Genomic DNA, 19,205 nt, shown 5'->3' with positions numbered 1-19,205 from the left:
CGTAGATTGCATACATATTCATCTACATATTACAAAACTGGGTGTGTACAAAAGTTCTTTAAAAGTCAGAAGTGACAAACAGAATGCGAACATGCCATAGAAGAATGATAAATATGTATATTTCTCCAAACATCACAGAGTTGTTCACATGGCAGAAGGAAGAATGCCTTCATTCAGCTGTCACCACAGTATCCACTGAGCTTATGAAGTTCCCTGTTAGAAGCAAACTGCTTTTTTATCCTCCCTGAGCTATGAAGTCATCTGAATTGCTCATATGTTGAAAGGATCCCCACCTGCGAAGACATTTGGATGTGTGAAATAAAAAAACATTGTATTAATTTGAATGTTGAGTCAGTCTGACTTTCTGTGAACTAAAGACAACAAGTAGTTTGCAGTGTCTTTCTGGTGTCACAGCCCTCTTGGCATAATTGCTATCCTGCCATAGATGTGTCTCGCAAAACTAACCCAATCATTTCTTGGGCCTGCCTTGGCCTTTGGCCACAGACACCTCTTTGAAGCCTTGTTTGGCTTCAACTGAGCCCAATGCAGGTTTTTGGACCACACCTGCTCTCACTGTTCATCACAAATCCTCTATCAGGGTTACCATCTTTTCAGCTGCATCAAATTTGTGAATGATTTCTTCCTAAATTGTTCAATCACATTCAGGTGGATTATCTTAGATGGTTTAACAAGGCCTTTATCTTTATGATCTAATTCATCATGACTCATATGGTTTGGAGGTCAAACAAGCAGCTCAGCTCCAGTGAGAGGGTTGTGGTGGGCAACTGAGAAGGCTAGGAGCCTCTTCAGGTGGCCCCAGCTGGAAACTCATTATCTGTACTCGTTATCCCTGTTCTAGAACAGTTTTGGGGCTTAAATCATGATCATTCAAATATTTTAGGATTCACATGGCTTTTTATCTGAATCAGGGAACATCTTACCTCTGCAGTCAGTTTCCTTTATCTTCTCACACCTGAAAGCATTGTGTGTGTGCTACGGAATACCATTCTGTGTTTCTCTTTCTTGCCTACTCTTTCTTTTTTACATCAGTCCAGTGGATTTCCCATCGCTCTTGATCTTTGTAATCCAGCATTAATCTTGCTTCCAGACAGCAATTCCTTCCTTCTTACCTTCCCTACCTCTATTGCTCAGCTGGCTGGAACTAGTTTTGCAAGCTCCTGTGCCTTCTTTAGCATATCCATGGCTAGGGCAGAGCACAGCTGGTTAACAATTTATTTCATTTGTTCAGTAGCTTCTTCAGAGAGGATGTGGTGATATTTCAGAAGCCAAATCAGCCTGTGTCTGACTAACTATGTATTGAAGCATTCATTGATAAGCAAATTTAGAAAATTACTTGAAAGCACAAGCTGCATAAATCTCTCAGATTGTCAATTCACAGTGAAATGCTTCAGATTTCTTTTTTCAAAATTTATGTCCACTCTGCTTGTTAGCATAATTATGTATCTTGTACTTAATTTAGCTCTTCAGGGTGAAGATTTTTATAAGGGTCCACTTCAACATCTCATCTTCTTTTCCTCTCAGCTCTTCAGATACTGTAAGTAATAGAACACATTTGTCATTGAATTACCTTTTAGAAAGTTTGAGGGAGAAATTAGGAAAAAAAATTGATTGTAAATTAGGTCTTGATAGAACCCCATTTGAGATGACATCTTCAATATAACTTAATGAAAGCAAATGAAACTGGGAAGATCATACAGTATCATTTCGAATTGGGATGGTTCACTCTCTGCAAAATTTCTTGCAGTAAATACAGAAGAAAATTAAACCAAATCCTGCCTTTCTAACTCCTGGAAAACTGTAAAAAGATACTCAAAGCAGGTTTTATGATACAGAAACCCAATATTTTGAAAAATTACTGGATGCCAATACGTTAAGAAAGAGTGAAGTTTGGTGAGGTGGCTTAACATATCTAAAGGCCTGTTGTTGCACAAAGGGCAGTCCCAAGTCCCCTTTCCAGGCTCCTGGTCACTTTGCTGTTTTCTTTGCACTAGTAATATTCACCTGACACCATGGAACCCAATGCAAGGAGCACTACTCAAAAAAAAAAAAAAACAAAACCAAAACCAAACAAGACAAGTGTCTTATTTATTTATTTATTTATTTATTTTTCCCTGCCAGTTTATCCAGATGGAAATCCTTTGATTGAACTAGCAGAGCTGGCACGTGCAAGGAGATAGGAACGTCAGGGAGACGTCAAATTGCCTAAATTACTTCAAGATAATTTAAATAATACAATTGCTAATCTATAAGATTAGATACAGCAATAAAATATTATTTAGGGCAATAACTTTCCTAGGATAGTTATTTTGTAAGTAATTTTGTATAATTTGGGGGTGGGTCTGCAGAGTGTTGGGGTTTTTAAAAAAAAAGAAGTTAAAAATAGTGATTCCTACATGTTCCTTTTCAGAATCAAGGAGTGTCCAGATTCTGAAACTTGCCACAGGCTGCTGCTACAGCAGCTACAGAAGTAGTTAGAGTAGGTAGCCATCAGGAAAAGACTATAAGAAAAAGCAGAGATGCTTTGCTGAGCCTGACCTCAGCTTGAGGACTGGTGAAAAGAAACCTGGTCCATCTGGACTTTCTTTCTTTCCTTTGTGAATGAGGTTAGCATCTGCCTCACATGGAGTAGCAGGAGTAGAGAAGTACACTGAGCTGTTCGAGCCATGCAATGTGTATAAGTGTTCATAAGAAGGTAACCATCCCAGCCTCCTTTTGCCCAGGGAGTACTGGAAAGCTGGCACAAAATCTTATTATTTCCTTGTCTTTATCTTACTCCTTTATTCAGCTTACCTTATTGTCACTGGTCTCCCTATAGTGTGCTTTGTTCATGTTTTGGCAGTCCACACCCAGCCTCAGAATGCTTTCTGTTTATTTCTTCACTGAGCAAGATGTCAACAAACCCAAGGGAGGGCAATAGTATATGTTTGCCTTTCAACAGAAGCTAAACTGAACTTCATGGAATGACAACAACCACAAAACTCCTGCTTTTAACCCTTGGAATTCCCCATGCTGCTTTGATGTCAAAAGCTTGTAAACAACTAGGCAGCTTCTAGAAGGCAGTAATAAAAGTTGTAATGAAGAAGCAGATAAAAAAAAAATCTGTTAGCTGTAATAGCAGCTCTGACTTTGTCATTTAGAAGTATGTGTTCTAAACGAGGTATAAATTTTTCTAGTTCTTATGTATTATTTAAAGTGATGGAATTTTAGACACGTTCTGTACATTATTAATAGGAGCCTCATAAAGCTTGTATGGTTTAATCAATGCTTGAATATGCATAGGCATTTAGACACTGAAACAAAATAGAGAATTATATTTTTGCAATGTAGCAAAATTCTTTTGGTAGATGTAAAACAGCAGTGACATCTTCATTTATCAGCTAGTGAGAACTACCCACTGCACAAAACCAAGATGTAGCATTTGCAATGTTGATATTCCTAAATTTTGAATCTTGCTCACTAGCACTGAGGAATTTGAAAATGCCCATCTTTGCTTTGGCCCCATCAGGGTCTAAATAATTATTACTGCTGAATATGCCAGTGTTTGTTTTGGCTCTGGAGTTTTTCCTGGATCTTCCATTCCTGTGTCACAGCTGCTTCCTTGGTAGCAGTTGCAATATACACATCAAAGCATGTTTTCCTAGTAAAGCAAATTGTTAATGTTATTGTTGCTCATCTTGGAAAATATTTTGGTGGACAGCTAGCTCTCCTCTGTTCTCAAACCTCCACAGTTTCAGGGCACCAAAAACACAGACCTGAAACAGTGAACATGTTACCTGTCATGGCATTTTGTGTATACAGCACACTTGCTGATGTTACTCATCACAATTCCAACAATTTTTTTGACTAATATCCACTTACCAACCTTTTGACTTTGAATATACAGTGGAGAAATGATTATTTGTCTGACAGGAAGGCAGATTTAAAGTGTAGATGTAGTTCATAGAGAATGTATACCCTTAGGGGGAGAGAAGTAATTTCAGAGGTAAGACAGGAGAAAAGGGCAGGGGCAGATGCAGACTTCATCTGAATGGAGACTGCAGCCTTTGCATTTGCTTGTAGGTTAAGTGGTTGGGAGCATAAACATGGTACAGGGCAGACGTAATAATTGAAGGATAGGACTTGGTAACCTTTTGGTCACCTCTGCTGAAAATCTACACTAGAACTTTGCCAATGAGATTTTGCAAAACAGCATCTGCCACTGCAGCAATGACAGAGAGTTATGTCATTATTAAATGAAGGGGTGGCGGGAGGATGTTCAGGATAATCAGCCATAACTATCACTCTTATCTACTGAGCAAAATGTATAATTCCTCTTACAATGTCTTTAATTTCTTTCTAGAAGTGCAACATTCTGTGTTAGTGCAATTTCTTGGATTATTTTCTACCTAGTATAAACTCTGCTGTCTATCTACTTATCAGATGATGGAATTATTACTGTCAGTCCTCCTTGGTTCTTCTTGTTGTATAATTTTATTTCTTTTATATCTGTTTTAAGTAGTGCCATTTGTTGGTTTGTGTTTTTTGTTTTTTTCTTAAATATTGGACCCTGTTCAGGCACCTGTGTGCAAGCAGTACCGTTATTAGAATGAAACACACAATTTCCCATGGGATTTTTACTAAAGTCTGACATTTTAAGTCAACAAAAACCTGGTGTGAATGACTTATTTACCATAAAATAATTATCATAGAGTTTTTTTTTTCTAAAACTGTTATACTTTTAATGTTACTTATTCTACGACAGAATAGCACTATCGCATTCCAATTAAAATATTTTACTGAAATATGTCATAGAGCACTAATAAAGTGTAAAATGGTTGAATGTACAGAAATTTTCACCATAGGTCATTGTTGAGTTATATGCAATATTGTACAGTAGCTAACTGAGGTGATGGTATTCCTCTGTAGAAGGGATTAAGAAACTAGTTATATTTTTAAGTGCACAAATGATAATTGATATAGGACATAGTCATCAACAGCTGCTGCTAATTAAAATGTTTCATAAAGGCTTCCTGACAGTATGGGAGTCTTGCTGAGTTAAAAATTTATTCATTTAAAAAGGAATTACAGCAAGAACACAAACTTAGACTGGGGGAAACGTGTTGTACATATCTAGTTAACATAGCCTTTGTTTAAATTGTTTTATTTTTTTCAAATATTTGAAATATTTCAATTAGAACAACCAAACCACTGTGTATATGTGTATGTTTGAAAAATGTCACATGAACATTTAGATGCCTAATTTTTTAATTATTTTTAATGAGTGCCTAAGTACATTTCTTTAAAGGAGGAAGCTTTATTATAGAGCAACATTAAACGGATGCAGAACCAGATGGCTGAGAGAAATTTAAGTTATTTGTTTCGAAATAATTGTTTTGTTTTCACAAGTTCTATGGTGTTCTTTAGAAGTCTTCTTGCAGTATCAGGACTACTCTGCTTACCTATGTCGAGAGGTTTTATTCCTATTAAAGTACGAGTCTTCCCTTGCCATGATACTTTTTAGCTAGACATTACCCTGACTTTCATGTGATGCAGAATGGAAGAAGGACCAAGTTTCTGACACATCATATATGGAATTTCTATCTCCTGTATGATATGGACATTAACTGTGATTCCATTAATATTGTATTTTAGGCATAGGTGAAGGGGAATGGGAATGCAGTTAGTAGGCTGTCTTGAACCCTAAGGCTTTGGAGTAATTCCAGCTTCAGTGGGTGGTGAGAGGGAAGATACTTCCTCATTGCTGCCCTTAGGAAACTCAGAGCGTGTAATCTGCTTAGGCAGGAGGCATACTGAGTAAGAGATTTGGCCTTTATTGCTTTCTGAATAACTTTACAGAAGGTGACAGAACATTGAGAAAAAAAGATGGATTAAATGTGGACAGTTTGAATAAACTTGGTGTGAACTTTTAATATGATCCATTTGTGCCTGAAAGGTTGAAATACTTCTGACCTCAGCTTTCATATGGGCTGTGTATTCTTTATAGCTTTAATGTTTAAACTCACTGTCAAAAATCCATTTGGATCACATTAAGTTAGAGTTTCTTCCAAACAAGAGCTGCAACACATGGCACCAATAGCTTTACGTTTTTCCAAATTTCACAGATAAAAATCCCACAGAGCCAGAATATGTTTTGATCTTTTCTTTTGAGAATGTTCTCCCACTCTCATATATGCTTTTATATATATATGTATATGTATATGGTAACATGCTAAGATTTTAAAAAATAAGTAATAAAAGCAATATTATATTATCATTTCTAAATGGAATGTGCTGACTGATAAATTAATCAGCCCTTATATACCCTGACATGTAAATATCACTAGTATCTGAAGGTCTCAAATGACATGGACCATGCGTCCTATGCTACAAATGCAGATTGTTTGTATCAAGCACATGTACCTGTAATTTTGTCCTCTCCTTGTTTCCAGCAAGTAAATATAATTAAAAGCCATCAGATTTATTTGATAAGTAGTTATGTCTTGGATCTGAGACACAGAGACACAGAGGTTATTATCTCTGTGCTTAAATAAGGCATGTGCTGTCTGGGCCTTTGCACATGAAAAAAAACCACACAAAACCAGCACATTTATGGGTGCATAACGAAGAGAAGACCATAGCAGAAATACATACTTACCGAAATCCAAGCATGCAGATTAGCGTGCCTCAGCAATGTGTTTAAAGACCATCCCCCTTGAAAACACTAGATTATTAAATGCTTTTGTGGCAGACGTCTCTTGTTTTCCTAGGATCTTTTGTGCCATTGTGTCACACCATTTTCAAACGAAAGTGGCTCAGCAACTGAGTGTGCATGGCTGGGGGACTATGCAGCTTGGTAGGAAGCAGATGAAGGTCTCAGTGAGGAGCTGTGAGTGAGCAGCCTGAGAAAGGGCCAGCCTGCTGGGAGCTGCAGGCAGCACAGACCCTGCCGGCTTCTGCCTGGGAGTTTCATCTTTCTTAATGGACCACAGGAAAGCACTGAGATGGCAGACACTGAAGCTCTAGGCAAGGCCTTCACTGCAAGGGTACAGTAGACAGCACGAGAGTCGTCTCTTAAAGTTTTGTTTTATTTTGTTTTTTTCCTCTGTTTTCTTGCTTTTGGTTTCTCTACTGAAGAAGTGAATTGTTCTGTGTGGTATCTTGACATAATGTAGGGTTTGTTTCTTAGAAGTTTAGAGGCAGTTTGGCCTTCCTCTGGGGAGGTCATGGCAACAGCATATCTACCTGAGAGCTGCGGTCAACTGAGGACCCCGTCATGGCAGCTGGTCAATCATAAACCACAATTATCATCTGATGTGCTGCAGATTAGACTATATGTTCAAATGTGCTATTGAAAGGGTTTATGCTGTCAATAGGAGGCTGTTTATAAGTTACTGTTCTGTTTCCTTTCTTTTGCATTGCAAATTATAGCTGTGATGGGTGGCTTTCTGGGTCCTATGTATGCTGAAATGTATTTATGCAAGCACAGCATCAAAACAAACAAACAAATAACAGATGAAGAGGATAAAATATCTCAAAAGTAGAAAATTTGATTAATTTTCTACATTAAAATTGAATAAATTAGCTAGCACAAAACTAGAAGCACTCCTTCTGACATAAAACATAATTAATTACAGACTATGTGCCATTTGCAAATGCAATGATGAAAGAAAAAAAGGTGATGTTACACTAAGAAGTACAAGAATATTCCAACCCACAAACACTTGTACTCTCTAACAGATACAGCTATATAAAAACTATTTAACAGCAATTTAATTAATATATAGGTAAAATCTCTTCCACTTCTGAAAATTAAGATTATAAAAGATGATTTCCCCAATAAATTGGTGAAAAAATGACTAAGCTATTTCACACACATGGCTTTCCAGCATAAAATCTTTATGTCAAACTTGCAAGCTATTAAGTTGTACGCATTTTCAAACAAAGGATTGATATATTGCTTTGTGTGCCATTTATTTTCACCTGCAGATTTTTTACTCTGTATAAATTATTTCAGTCACTGGGAGGAGGCGATTAATACAATTTTTGATCATGAACACAATCTAAAGTTTTTAATCCATTTCTGAACACAGAAACATTAGTAGTTGTGTTGACTTCATATTGGTTCAATTGGTCATGCTGACTTAAAATAAACGAAGCGATACACAATAGTGTTGACAAAAATGTCTTCGTTATGAAACTTCTAGCCATTATCTAGGTATTTTTCAGTTACTGAGTTTGATTAGTTCCTTGGGGAGAGTACATCAAGAAATATGGGAATGTTGAGAAAGGAATTCCATTTTATTTTTATGCAAAAGTCTACAAAGATTTTATTACACTTAAGGGAGATGAGAGTTTTATCTGTGTTTTTTTCTCAACAGAGACAAAATATTGTTTGAAAGTCAATGATATTTCAGAAACACTATGTTAATCTGCTAGTAATATAATATCTAAGTGATCTAGTCCCAGCAGAATGTTTGCTGAAATTAGTAAGGAAAAATCTTGTAGATGTATAGATGAAATTCTAAAAAGTAGGAGGATCTTTTTATTTGATTGAAGTGATTGTTTGTAACACTATATTTTGCATACTTAGGAAGAACGTTAAAATTTTCAGGAAGACAAAGAATTACGTGTTTAGTATTTATATTTTTGTGCCTGACATCCCATAAAGCTAGTGGATATCAGAAGTGCTGCTTCCAGCTATCTCATATTTTGACTTTGTGAAACATAAGTACTTGTTTTTGTTTTGTCTGTGCATTGCTGGAATGTATTACCTTTCTTCCCTTAGGCCTGCATAATAAATTAATGAAGTCTATATCTGACATGCAACAATCAGCTTGTGCTGGCACAATCAAGACTGTGTGTGAGGTCTATGAAGTGATTAAAATGTTTTTTTGGGTCATCATGAAGAGAAGCAAAGAGTAGAAGGCATAAAACTAGCGATAAAAACAAACAGACAGAAGTGATTGGAAATGTAATTTTGACCATTCTTAAACTTAAATTCTAATCTGTTCCTGAGCAACAAGCAACTTCACAAAAAAGGTACACCTGCATGTTTTCATTATCGTCAAGGCTTTAAAACCATAGGTGGATAAATAGAATATTGCAGTGATCAGTTCAAAGAAACAGAATTCAAGCCAGAACTGAAAGCTTTAAAGCCTGTTTACAGCAAAAGCAATAAACTTTTGAAAAAATGAAGGAGTTGTCTAGCTAGTTTTTAATAAGTTACTACTGAAATTATTTTTCAAGAAAATCAAACATTCAAACTGGATAAACACCTTAGGTATTAGAGGCTCATTAATTGATATGTTATTGAAAATGACAGTTCTTTTGCTTTCTTTACAAAACTGCAAGATGTCAAGGCCAAGGAATCAATAAATAGAAGTAGTTTGCCTCTTCATTAAAATGGCCATTTAAAAGCAGATCTTGATGCCAAATATTGTAATTTTTAGTATTAAATTGCAGGAAAAAAAATCACTGTCAATGACCAACATTTATTTAAGATGAGGAATTACAAATTCAATTAGATCTTCCTTAGTATTGAAATTACTTTATGGATTTCCTTATGAATGATAGTAATAAATTGAACAGCAAACGGAATAGTGAGCATCTAATCTAAGGTATGAAGTCAAAATACTTATGTCCCATGTTTAGTTATCTTTATTAAATCTACTGCTGTCTGAACCATTCCTGTTACATATCTACCAGACAATAAACCAGAATCTGATTAGATTACCATTACCTGTATTTAGCTACCTGGAAATGAGCTATTTAGTTGAAGGTGGCCACTCTAATGAAAGAAAGAAATAGCTTCATATGAAGATTAATCCCAATGAACATAGATAGTTCAGGTTGTGATGACTTTCTCCGTGGAGGTCTACTCTCCTCCCATGACAAGGAGGAACTTTGATGGTGAATTTATACTAAAATAGTAACTTCCAGGTGCCTAAGGGGGACACATTCCACTTCATATATGCAGAATCTGCTCTCCAGTTTCTATGAGGAAAGCACAGCTCAATGAAACATGATTCCTTTTACCATCGTCTTGCATCCTGAAAGCAAGTCTTTCATAACTGTTATGCTGTGACTGACATGCTGAAGCTTCATTTTTGTTTGGTACTATCTGATTAACTATGATTTAGAATTAAAGGATAAATTTTACCTAAAAGGTCCATGGTGGGCCACATCAGTTTACCATTTTATAGTGGTAGATAATAAAGAACACTTTTGATTTTTTTACATGACATTAGGATTCCATGGCACTGTAAGATTATAAATGACTCAATTCTTTTTGATTAAAAAGAAAGATCAAAAATTCAGTGAGGTTACTGAATAAAAATGAAGATAATGTATGTTGTGACAAACACATGGAAAAAATAATGAAAGAATTTGCACTTTACAGTTCTGGTTTGATCCAAGAATTACATTTCTTCTTTTCTGTTAAAGGTGGCAATATAATTACAAGGTGTATGTTACGTAAGTTCTACATACATATATGTGTATGTATTTTCATGTATAAGCTACTTGAGTTCTTCATATACCTACATGTGCATTCATTATCCATTCCTGTAGTAGTACTACTAGTTTCAGACTTCAGTGTATTAATTATGCTATAAACAAGGTAAAGAAAAGTCCTTCCCCAAAAATCTCAATGTAAAGTTTGAGTAAACAGGTGCATCGTAGCTGAAAAAATAATAGGGGGTGATAAACAGCTAGAAAATTATTGAAAACAGTATTTTTTAAATGTGATTTTATATCCATATTGTTTGCAGAGATCCTGTAGGTATGATTTTACAATAAACAATGTATTTCCATCAAGAGCTTGCTTAACTCAGTGCACCAATACTATGGGGCAGCTATGGGGTTTTCAAATTACTTTGAAGGTTTACTAATATCATAAGCTGTGTTCATAGGAAAGCTTTAAAGGGGCCAGGAGGAAGAGAGACACTAAGCTTCTGCTTAGCTCCTATAATCTGTTACATGTTAAAAACAGTGACTAGGAGACAATATGGCAATCAACAAAAAAAAAAAAACAAGAAAAAGAAAACAACAGGAAGAGTTTCAATGTGAAAACAAATTGTGTAAGACTCTCAGAAGAATGCTAAAAGACTGAGATAACTTATTCTCTGAAATGTAATTATTGGTTACAAAAACAACAGCAAAGACATGCTCTGAGTTTACTTCCTTACAGTCCCACACTAGTATTTCTTATGTTTTTATACCTAGTTAATTTTTGCTTTTCTGTCCTTTTAGAAGTTGAAATTCAATGACTGATAATATATTTTTATTTCTAGGTCAATTATTTATGTATCAGTAGTGGACATTGTTTGAGATATTAGATTTTTCATAATTCATTTTGCGTAATTTTATGCTTAACACATAATGCAGCTCTGTAGTTTATGTGTTGTTTTTTTTTTCTTTTTATGTCTGTAGTGTAAAACAAACACTGGGTTATTTGACAGTCACAGCTGACTTACCTTTCAATTGTCTATTTATGTAAGTTCCATTTAACTATCAATCTGTCAACAGACAAAAATATTTCTATAGCATCCTGTATTCTGTAAAAGTAAAAAACCTTGCAGATACTGACTTAAGGGTAATGCCATTTGATATGGCATTGTCTTTCACTCCCCCATTTAAACTTTAATATTCTGTTTCTTTGTGCCATTTTGCCATTTTCTGTGTGTGACAAAGCTGTCCTATTTTGGGAAGTAGTCTGTGAAAATATTATTAATCTTTTCAACACCAGTTTTAAAAATATAAAATGCTGGCCTGTAAGAGGGAGCTATTGAAGCAGCAAAATTATGTCATTACTCAGACTAATCTACCAAAACACAAATTTTAAAGAGGAATGTTCCAAGACCTGGAGCAATGCAGTTAGAAAGAGCTCTCCTGTGCGATGATACTCATAAACTCCTTCTTGAAGGTTTTATAGTATTCATTTGCAGTCTCCCGTCTTTTAAGGATGATTGCCTCCTGGTCAGAGTGGCACCTAGAACTGAGTCAATTATAGTTCAATTTATTGGCCTGCTGTTTGTCTCTTGTGGTGTGTAGTAATTAAAAAAAAAAAACAACCAAAAAAAAAAACAAAAACAAGTTGGATCACTTTAATAATCATAGAGTCCAACCCTAGTTAAGTAAAACTCCATTTCTACTACATCTTAAAAGGCTAGAAAAGTACTACAAATAAGTAGTCCCAGATAGAAACAAATGTGGTATTGAGCCATTAGAATATTGTCCAAATTGTCATTTTCAAGCTTTCTCTGTCAAACTGGGTTAAATCTCATTCATTCAAATGAACTGGAAGTGATACTAGAAAATCCAAAGAAATGCATTTTTGCCCGGGGAGTTTATATTTTATCCTTTTAGTCAAGAGGCCAAATCACCAGGTCTGGCCAGAGAACAGGAATATCCTGGACAGGTTCCACAAGGCCACCCTGCCAATATAGGCCTATGGCCATCCAGGACTACTCAGATGGGGACAAACTTAACTGTAAAGTGAACTTCTGTATTGGGTCAGCTGAATCACTCTGTAGGTTCCACAGATTATGTTGATTAGATGGCTATAGTAGCCATAATGGAATCTTAGACACCTGAAGTTAGGTAGTGCAATGTATAAGGAGGTACCAGCTGCTAATGTCAGGTTAATACCACGTGCACGGGAATTCATAAGTACATTTAAAAAAAATTAAAACTGTTTACATTTTTTGAATTTCTGTATCATTACAAAGGTTATAAAATACAGACCATTATATATATTCTGTCATAGTTGGTATTCTCTCACAATTTACTGGAACTCAAGCTATTCGGTACTTCAGGAAAAGCAACGAATTTCTTGAGACTCCTAAGTGAAAAATCACAGTGGAAAACAATGGTGTTTATGCTTGTGTGGGTGCAGGTGTGGCGAAAGAGCTATAGATTTATCCTATCATCAAGTTCTTTTAACTTAGACAGTGTTCAATCATCTTTTCTCAGTCCTTCGATGTTCAGTGCATATTTGGAAGTATGATTCTTCCCTTGCTGATATTAAGAGATGACAAATGTTTGCGCAATGTGTGATGAGAACAGATATGCAGATTTGAAAGTTATGTTATCCTAGGACAGTCTGGAAATGTAATGCAGACTGCCAAACTTTATCACTTATTGTTAATACAGATTTACTGTGTGTACAAAAACTAAATTTAATAAAAAACTTTTTATGTGAGATTCACGGTCAACTGAAGTAGTAATAATATTAAAGCAGTAGCTGAAATAGGTGTGTATGTGTGTTACTTAATCCAAAGGTATTTCTTCATGTGACAAGTATATTGTCTTGTACAGAAATACGGGGATTTTTAAAAGTGGTAGTCGTATCAGAATTATAGTTATTATTCATACAGTCTGTGACATTGATATGTAATTTATAGTTGGTCTCTTCTTGTTTTCCAGATCTCCCAACAAAGACATGGCTTCAAATGAAAGAGAGATTGTGGTTTGGGTTTGCCAGGAAGAGAAGATTGTATGTGGCCTGACAAAGCGCACAACTTGCACAGAAGTGATTCAAGCACTGCTTGAGGAGCATCAGGCAACATTTGGAGAGAAAAAGGTCCTTTTTGGAAAACCAAGTGATTACTGCATTGTAGAAAAATGGAGAGGCTCAGAGCGAGTCCTTCCTCCCTTGACAAAGATTCTGAGACTTTGGAAGGCCTGGGGGGAAGAGCAGTCTAATTTGCACTTTGTGTTGGTGAAGTCAGATGCTTTCCTCTCATTTCCATTGTGGAAGACTGCTGAAGCTAAGGTAGTACAAAATATAGAAAAACAGTGGGACCTCAGTCCAGCGAATTACATGAAGATGTTGCCAATAGACAAGCAAAAGAAAATTGTCAGGAAGACTTTCCGGAAACTGGCCAAGCTTAAACAAGACAGTGTTCAGCAAGAGAGAGATAATATGGAGACGCTTATTCATCTGATCATTTCTCAAGATCATACCATTCATCAACAAGTCCTTAGAATGAAGGAACTAGATATGGAAATTGAAAAATGTGAAGCGAAATTCCATCTTGATCGTGTAGCCAATGATGGAGAAAATTATGTGCAGGAGTCCTATTTAATGATCAATCCTAGTGAGGCTGAGCAGCAAGGGATTAGGCCAGATGATCAAAAAGACATGCATGACTATTTGAGTAAAAGTGAGGGAATTTTACAGGTTGAAGAGAGACTGAAACATCACAAACAATTAATAGAGAAGCTGTGTGCTGAAATTGAAAGAGAGGTACATGGTTTATACACAGAAAAAAGTGGAGATGATGTTTGCACAGAAGGAGCTGCCAATGCTGAACCGGAAAACTCAAATTTGGAAAGTGTAAAATATGAGCTGGAAAAAAGTATGAAAGATGGTCTGAGAATTAACTCATACTTGAGCTGCGTTCAGAAAGAACTCACATACAGGGACTCACTGCTTCAAAAGAAGGAAAAAGAATATGAACTTCTTACAGAAGAATTTAATTTACTACATGTTAAAGACAGCATTGAAGCTAGGCTTCCATCAGACGAAGAGCCATCCAAGGGCAGTGGCATCTCCAGTAACAGCATTGCTGCTCCTGACTTTGTTCATAGAGTGACTAATCTGGACATAAACGATACAGACTCTGACACTGGAATTAGCTCTACACACAGTCAGGACTCTGAAATAACTTCAGGAGACATGGTACTGTTGTCAACATAGTTGAAAACAGTCACACATTCATGAAAAATCATATTTTGGAGAATATTTATAAGAATTAATAAACCTTGTTGTCTTGAGATTTCAGCTCTTCAAGATGTTAAAACTGTGGCACCTCTGTAGCAAAGTAAACAGTGTCTATTTATGCGCTTAATAGTATATTTGTGCTTAAATGCATGGGCAGTCTCATGAGTTAACTAATAGGTGCAAGCTGTTTGCTTTGCTAAATCAGGATAGACTATTCAGACCCTGTATGATTGATACTCCGTGAAACATGAGGATTTGGACTGACTTGCACTAAAAGTCTGGAGATTTGATATCCCCTAATCTTTGGGTCCACTTCTGCATCTCTGACTTTTTAGGAATGGGAATTAGAGATTAGACCAAACTAAACAGAGAGCTTGATTTTCTGCTCTGTTACATTAACTTTATTCAGATGGAGTTTCCCTGCTATGAAGCTGATGTAAAGGAATATGTAATCGAGCATGTAATCGAGCATGTAATCTGTTAAAAATAGTTTTTATTATATTGTAGGACAAAAAAAATGCAATTGCATTTATGCTTTATATTTAAATATAGTTTTAAGTTATCAGGATTATATTTTCAAAACCATCTAAGTCCTGTTTTAAAAATTATCTTACACACGTAGGTTTTTAATTCCCATTCTTTTTCAGCAGCATTTAATTGCTTCTAAGATCCTTAAGGCCCCTACTTATCTGTCGTTACCCTGTAGTTGCCCCAGTGATGCTTAAGTCCATGTAGTTTCTGCCAGTGGGCATGTCAGAACTGCCTACATCCTGCTTGTGCCAGGCACTCAAATCCCAAGCTCACACCCAACCCCAGGGGCACTTTCAGCAAGGCTTTCTCCTGCCTATTTCAGCAGTTGGATCCAATGTCTTAGACCTTCTCAAATCATGACTACCAAATAAAGCATAACAGAAGGGACAGGCAGGAACTGGACATTTTTGGCTCTGGCTGGGCACTATTTCCCAATAGCCAGGTAGTTACCATTTTCATGTAGCAGGTAGGCTGTCAAATTGCATCTCACTCTGTTGTGGAACAGGGATATGGACCTGTAAATCCTCGATGGGGACTTTGGGATACAGCTAAAGCTGATCCACTTTTTATATGTAGCTAATTAAATATTGGACCCCAGGAAAAAAAGGGTGCATAACACAAGAATTTACAACTATGTGATTAAGTCAAGTGATTTCGCTTAGGATGTAGTAGTTTATCTCAAATCCTTCTCCAGCACATTGCTATTAATCCAGAGCGAAGGTATATAACTAAGGTTTCTCTTCAGTTACCAAACAAGATTTCTAATTCTGAGCTAGAGACTCTGCGAACAGAGTACCTGAGTATTTTCTGGGTTGCAGATATATTTTATTTTGCAGATCGACCTGTTTTAACACTCATGATTAAGGGACTTGAATGGAGACATAGTTACAGTGTTTCTAAAAGAAGTTTAGCTCTAGTAAAATTCAAGCATATCCTGGAATTAAAAGCCTACAAAGTAAATGAATGGACAGAACCTAGAAAGTATAAATGTAAAATACTTTCAGATTCACTGCTTTCTCTTTCTGTATTTTTCTTCTCTTAAATGTCTGTCAACTATCTGTTTTCTAAAATGACCAAAGTGCTAGAATTCCTGATTAACACATATTTGATATAGGAAAAAAAACAAAAAAAAAAAGAAAAAGGTAAAAAGAAAAGCCTTTTCTAAAATTTTGTCTTTTTTAAAAGTTTTTTTTTAAGTGTTTTTGATCCGTGATATTATAAATAGGGTGGTGTTTTTTTTGTTTTGTTTTTGTTTTTCTGGGAAAGTGTGCTAGTTGCCTTAATATATTTTGTGTTGTGTTGTTTTTTGTCATATGATGTTATTTGAATACTTCAATAGTAGTGTGTCATCTTTAGACTCAGCTCCTGATGGAAACACAAGTATGTATCAAATGTGTGATCTTTGTAATAATTTATTAACGCAACTCAGCATCATTTGAACTCTGTGGCATCACTCTGACAAGTAGTACGCACAGAGCTCTTAATGTTGAGAGTAGGCTGATGTAGTCTATGAGTTCTTGTGAATTTAGCTAGCAGTTTTTTCTAATAAGCAATTTTTTAATATAAATACTTAAGGGATAAAGAATTCAAACAGAATAATATTCACACCTGTGCAGGCAAGTGTTATACAAGATCAGTGGGGGAAAGAATTTCCACTCATATTCTATGAGATTTATTTCAACCATAGAAACTTTTACTGGTTATCAGAGCTGATGTTTATCCACACTACATGCTTGATTGTACATCCCTTGCAACATGTAGATCTTAAGAGTATTACTGTATTTTAAGAGGAAATTAGGAAAAGTAGGTTGGGAGAGAGTATTTCTTAAAAAATAAAATAATATTAAAAAATCCTGTGTTTTGAATCTTATATTTGAAGCTTATAGTTTGAGATCACAAACCTACTTGTTTCTTTCAGAATTTAGATAAAGGTACAAGATGCTTAAAGACTCTCTGCACTCTTTGCTGTTTATCTACCTCTACACTTTTCATATGCTTGTTATGTCTGTTTTTACAATGCTATAACTATACTTTATGAACCTTACTTGACCATTCTTCTTTTTTTCTCAACTATGTATGATTTGTTTTTTAATTCCCATAAGGAAATGCAGAATAAAACATTTTGACTCATTTCATGTCATTCTCTTAAGCCGGTTCCCTGTCCACCTTCACTTTTTTGTTTTATTTTGTAAAATTTTCCATGGACTATGTTATACTTACCAACAAAGAGGAAGATGAAAGAAGTCCTACATAAGATGAGAGAAAAATTCTCCTCAGGGAGTGCAAATGTGAAATGTCAAGGTGAAATGAAAGGAAATCCAGTCCATTGCACTCATCTGCACAAGGGTTTTTTGGTAGGAAGACAGTAGTTCCTTCAAAGTAAGAGGAATATAATGGTGAGTAGGAGCCAGACTCAGCTTGTATCATGACTGTTTTGGGGTGGGATATTTTAGTCCTCGGTATGAATCTAGGCAGATATCTTCAGTGACTGTCATCCAGGCTAACAGTTCTGAAATGAATGGACTTGCCTAAGCCAAAGTCTTTGGATCCTGCATACTTAAATAACTTCACATATATATTTATAACCAATATAACTCAAAGTTTCCAGGGAATACAGTGTCTACCCCAGTCTCATGTTTCTGCCCGACTTTATTATGTACTTTTACAAATTTGATGAAAGCAGATGAGTCAATTTAATTAGCTATTTCAGTTCCTTGATGATTCTTTCAAATATAAAACAATTATCATTTTATTATGTATAAATTTACAGTATTTACCATCCATTTATGTTCTTAAAAATTACTATGTAATTACAGAATTATTGCTTTTTTTTCCCCTACAAAACCGAGCAGTCCCAAGAACTTTTATCCCTTCAAAATTATAGATTATATATTTGTCTTTGGATTGTGCATTTAGGGATTGCTTTACTGGCTGTCTTGTGCTTCATACATATATACATATTGCTAACACAGAATATTCAATTATATGATGCTGACAGATTGATATTCATAGAGAGCTTCAACTTACAGCTTTCGTCTGCTAAAATTAATAGGCTTTACATTTTCCTACATGCCCAGAATCATAATTTGTTAGTTTCTGCATATTTCCAACTGTGTAAAGACATAAATAGATGTAATTAAACAAATAATTATTACAAAGTCATATCATTTCTATCTCTGATTGTTTAATTGTGTTAATTGCTTTGGATGAAGATTTAGATCCATGCACCTAATTCAGCAAAGTACTGATATCTAACTTCAAGCAAATAGTATTTAGAATTATTTTCTGTTTGGAACGTATTACATTTTCTTTAGTAATATGTGAACATTTCTTGTTATATTTTTAGTATTTTTGTGACTGTTCATTCTGATAAAAACCAAAATCAAACAAACAAAAAACCCCAAAGTTCATAATAAAAAATATTTTTCATTTTCATTAACCGTGCAAGAGGAACATCCACTTAAGAAGAGAAGTCTCTAATCCAAAGGGTTTTTTTCTAAACCCACCTTAGACCATCCCTTCCTGTTTCACCAGTTTAGTTATCTTGAACAAATGACTGTTTTCTTCCAACAGTAGTATGCTCATAATGGTTACACACGTAATATTTTTCTTTTCCTAGAGCTGTGATGTTTATTCTTCTGGGTATTTTACTGCAGAATTTAAGACAATCAGGTTGTTTAGCATTTTATAACTTCAAAAATAAACTGTTTGTTTTCTTTATCAGGCCTCCATCTGACAACATAAACATACTTCAAAACAAATGGACTAAATTTCCAGTGTTCATAATATTTTTTTCATATATTGAAACCATTAATATTTTCCTCAAATGTGTTTAAATTGTTGTTAAATGTGTTTTGAAAATATTTTATTGTCTTTGTGACATAGTGTTTTGGAAAATGTAATAGTCTCATTCCAAAGTCTGTTGTTGTTGTTGTTGTTGTTGTTGTTG

General features: G+C 35.3%; 1 protein-coding gene across 6 annotated transcripts in view; it reads left to right on the top strand.

The window, feature by feature from the left end:
• RASSF9 (Ras association domain family member 9) overlaps positions 1–18,418 on the top strand; it is a 30,188-nt gene extending 11,770 nt beyond the window's left edge. For 3 of the 6 annotated variants that reach the window (XM_005499823.3, XM_065041837.1, XM_065041830.1), the window contains exon 2: positions 13,426–18,418. In XM_005499823.3, coding sequence (XP_005499880.2) covers positions 13,426–14,701 — 1,276 coding nt within the window. In that variant the 3' untranslated portion in view covers positions 14,702–18,418. Of the gene's footprint in view, positions 1–1,480; positions 1,556–7,020; positions 7,044–13,425 lie in introns of those variants that run through there. The other 3 variants (XM_065041846.1, XM_065041853.1, XM_065041862.1) reach the window with 2 other exon arrangements.
• Positions 18,419–19,205: the final 787 nt, after the last annotated feature.

This window comes from Columba livia, chromosome 1 (assembly GCF_036013475.1).
Source record: "Columba livia isolate bColLiv1 breed racing homer chromosome 1, bColLiv1.pat.W.v2, whole genome shotgun sequence".
Taxonomy (NCBI): Eukaryota; Metazoa; Chordata; class Aves; order Columbiformes; family Columbidae; genus Columba; species Columba livia.
Note: the sequence above shows the minus strand (reverse complement) of the source record. Positions and strands in the feature narration are given on the sequence as shown.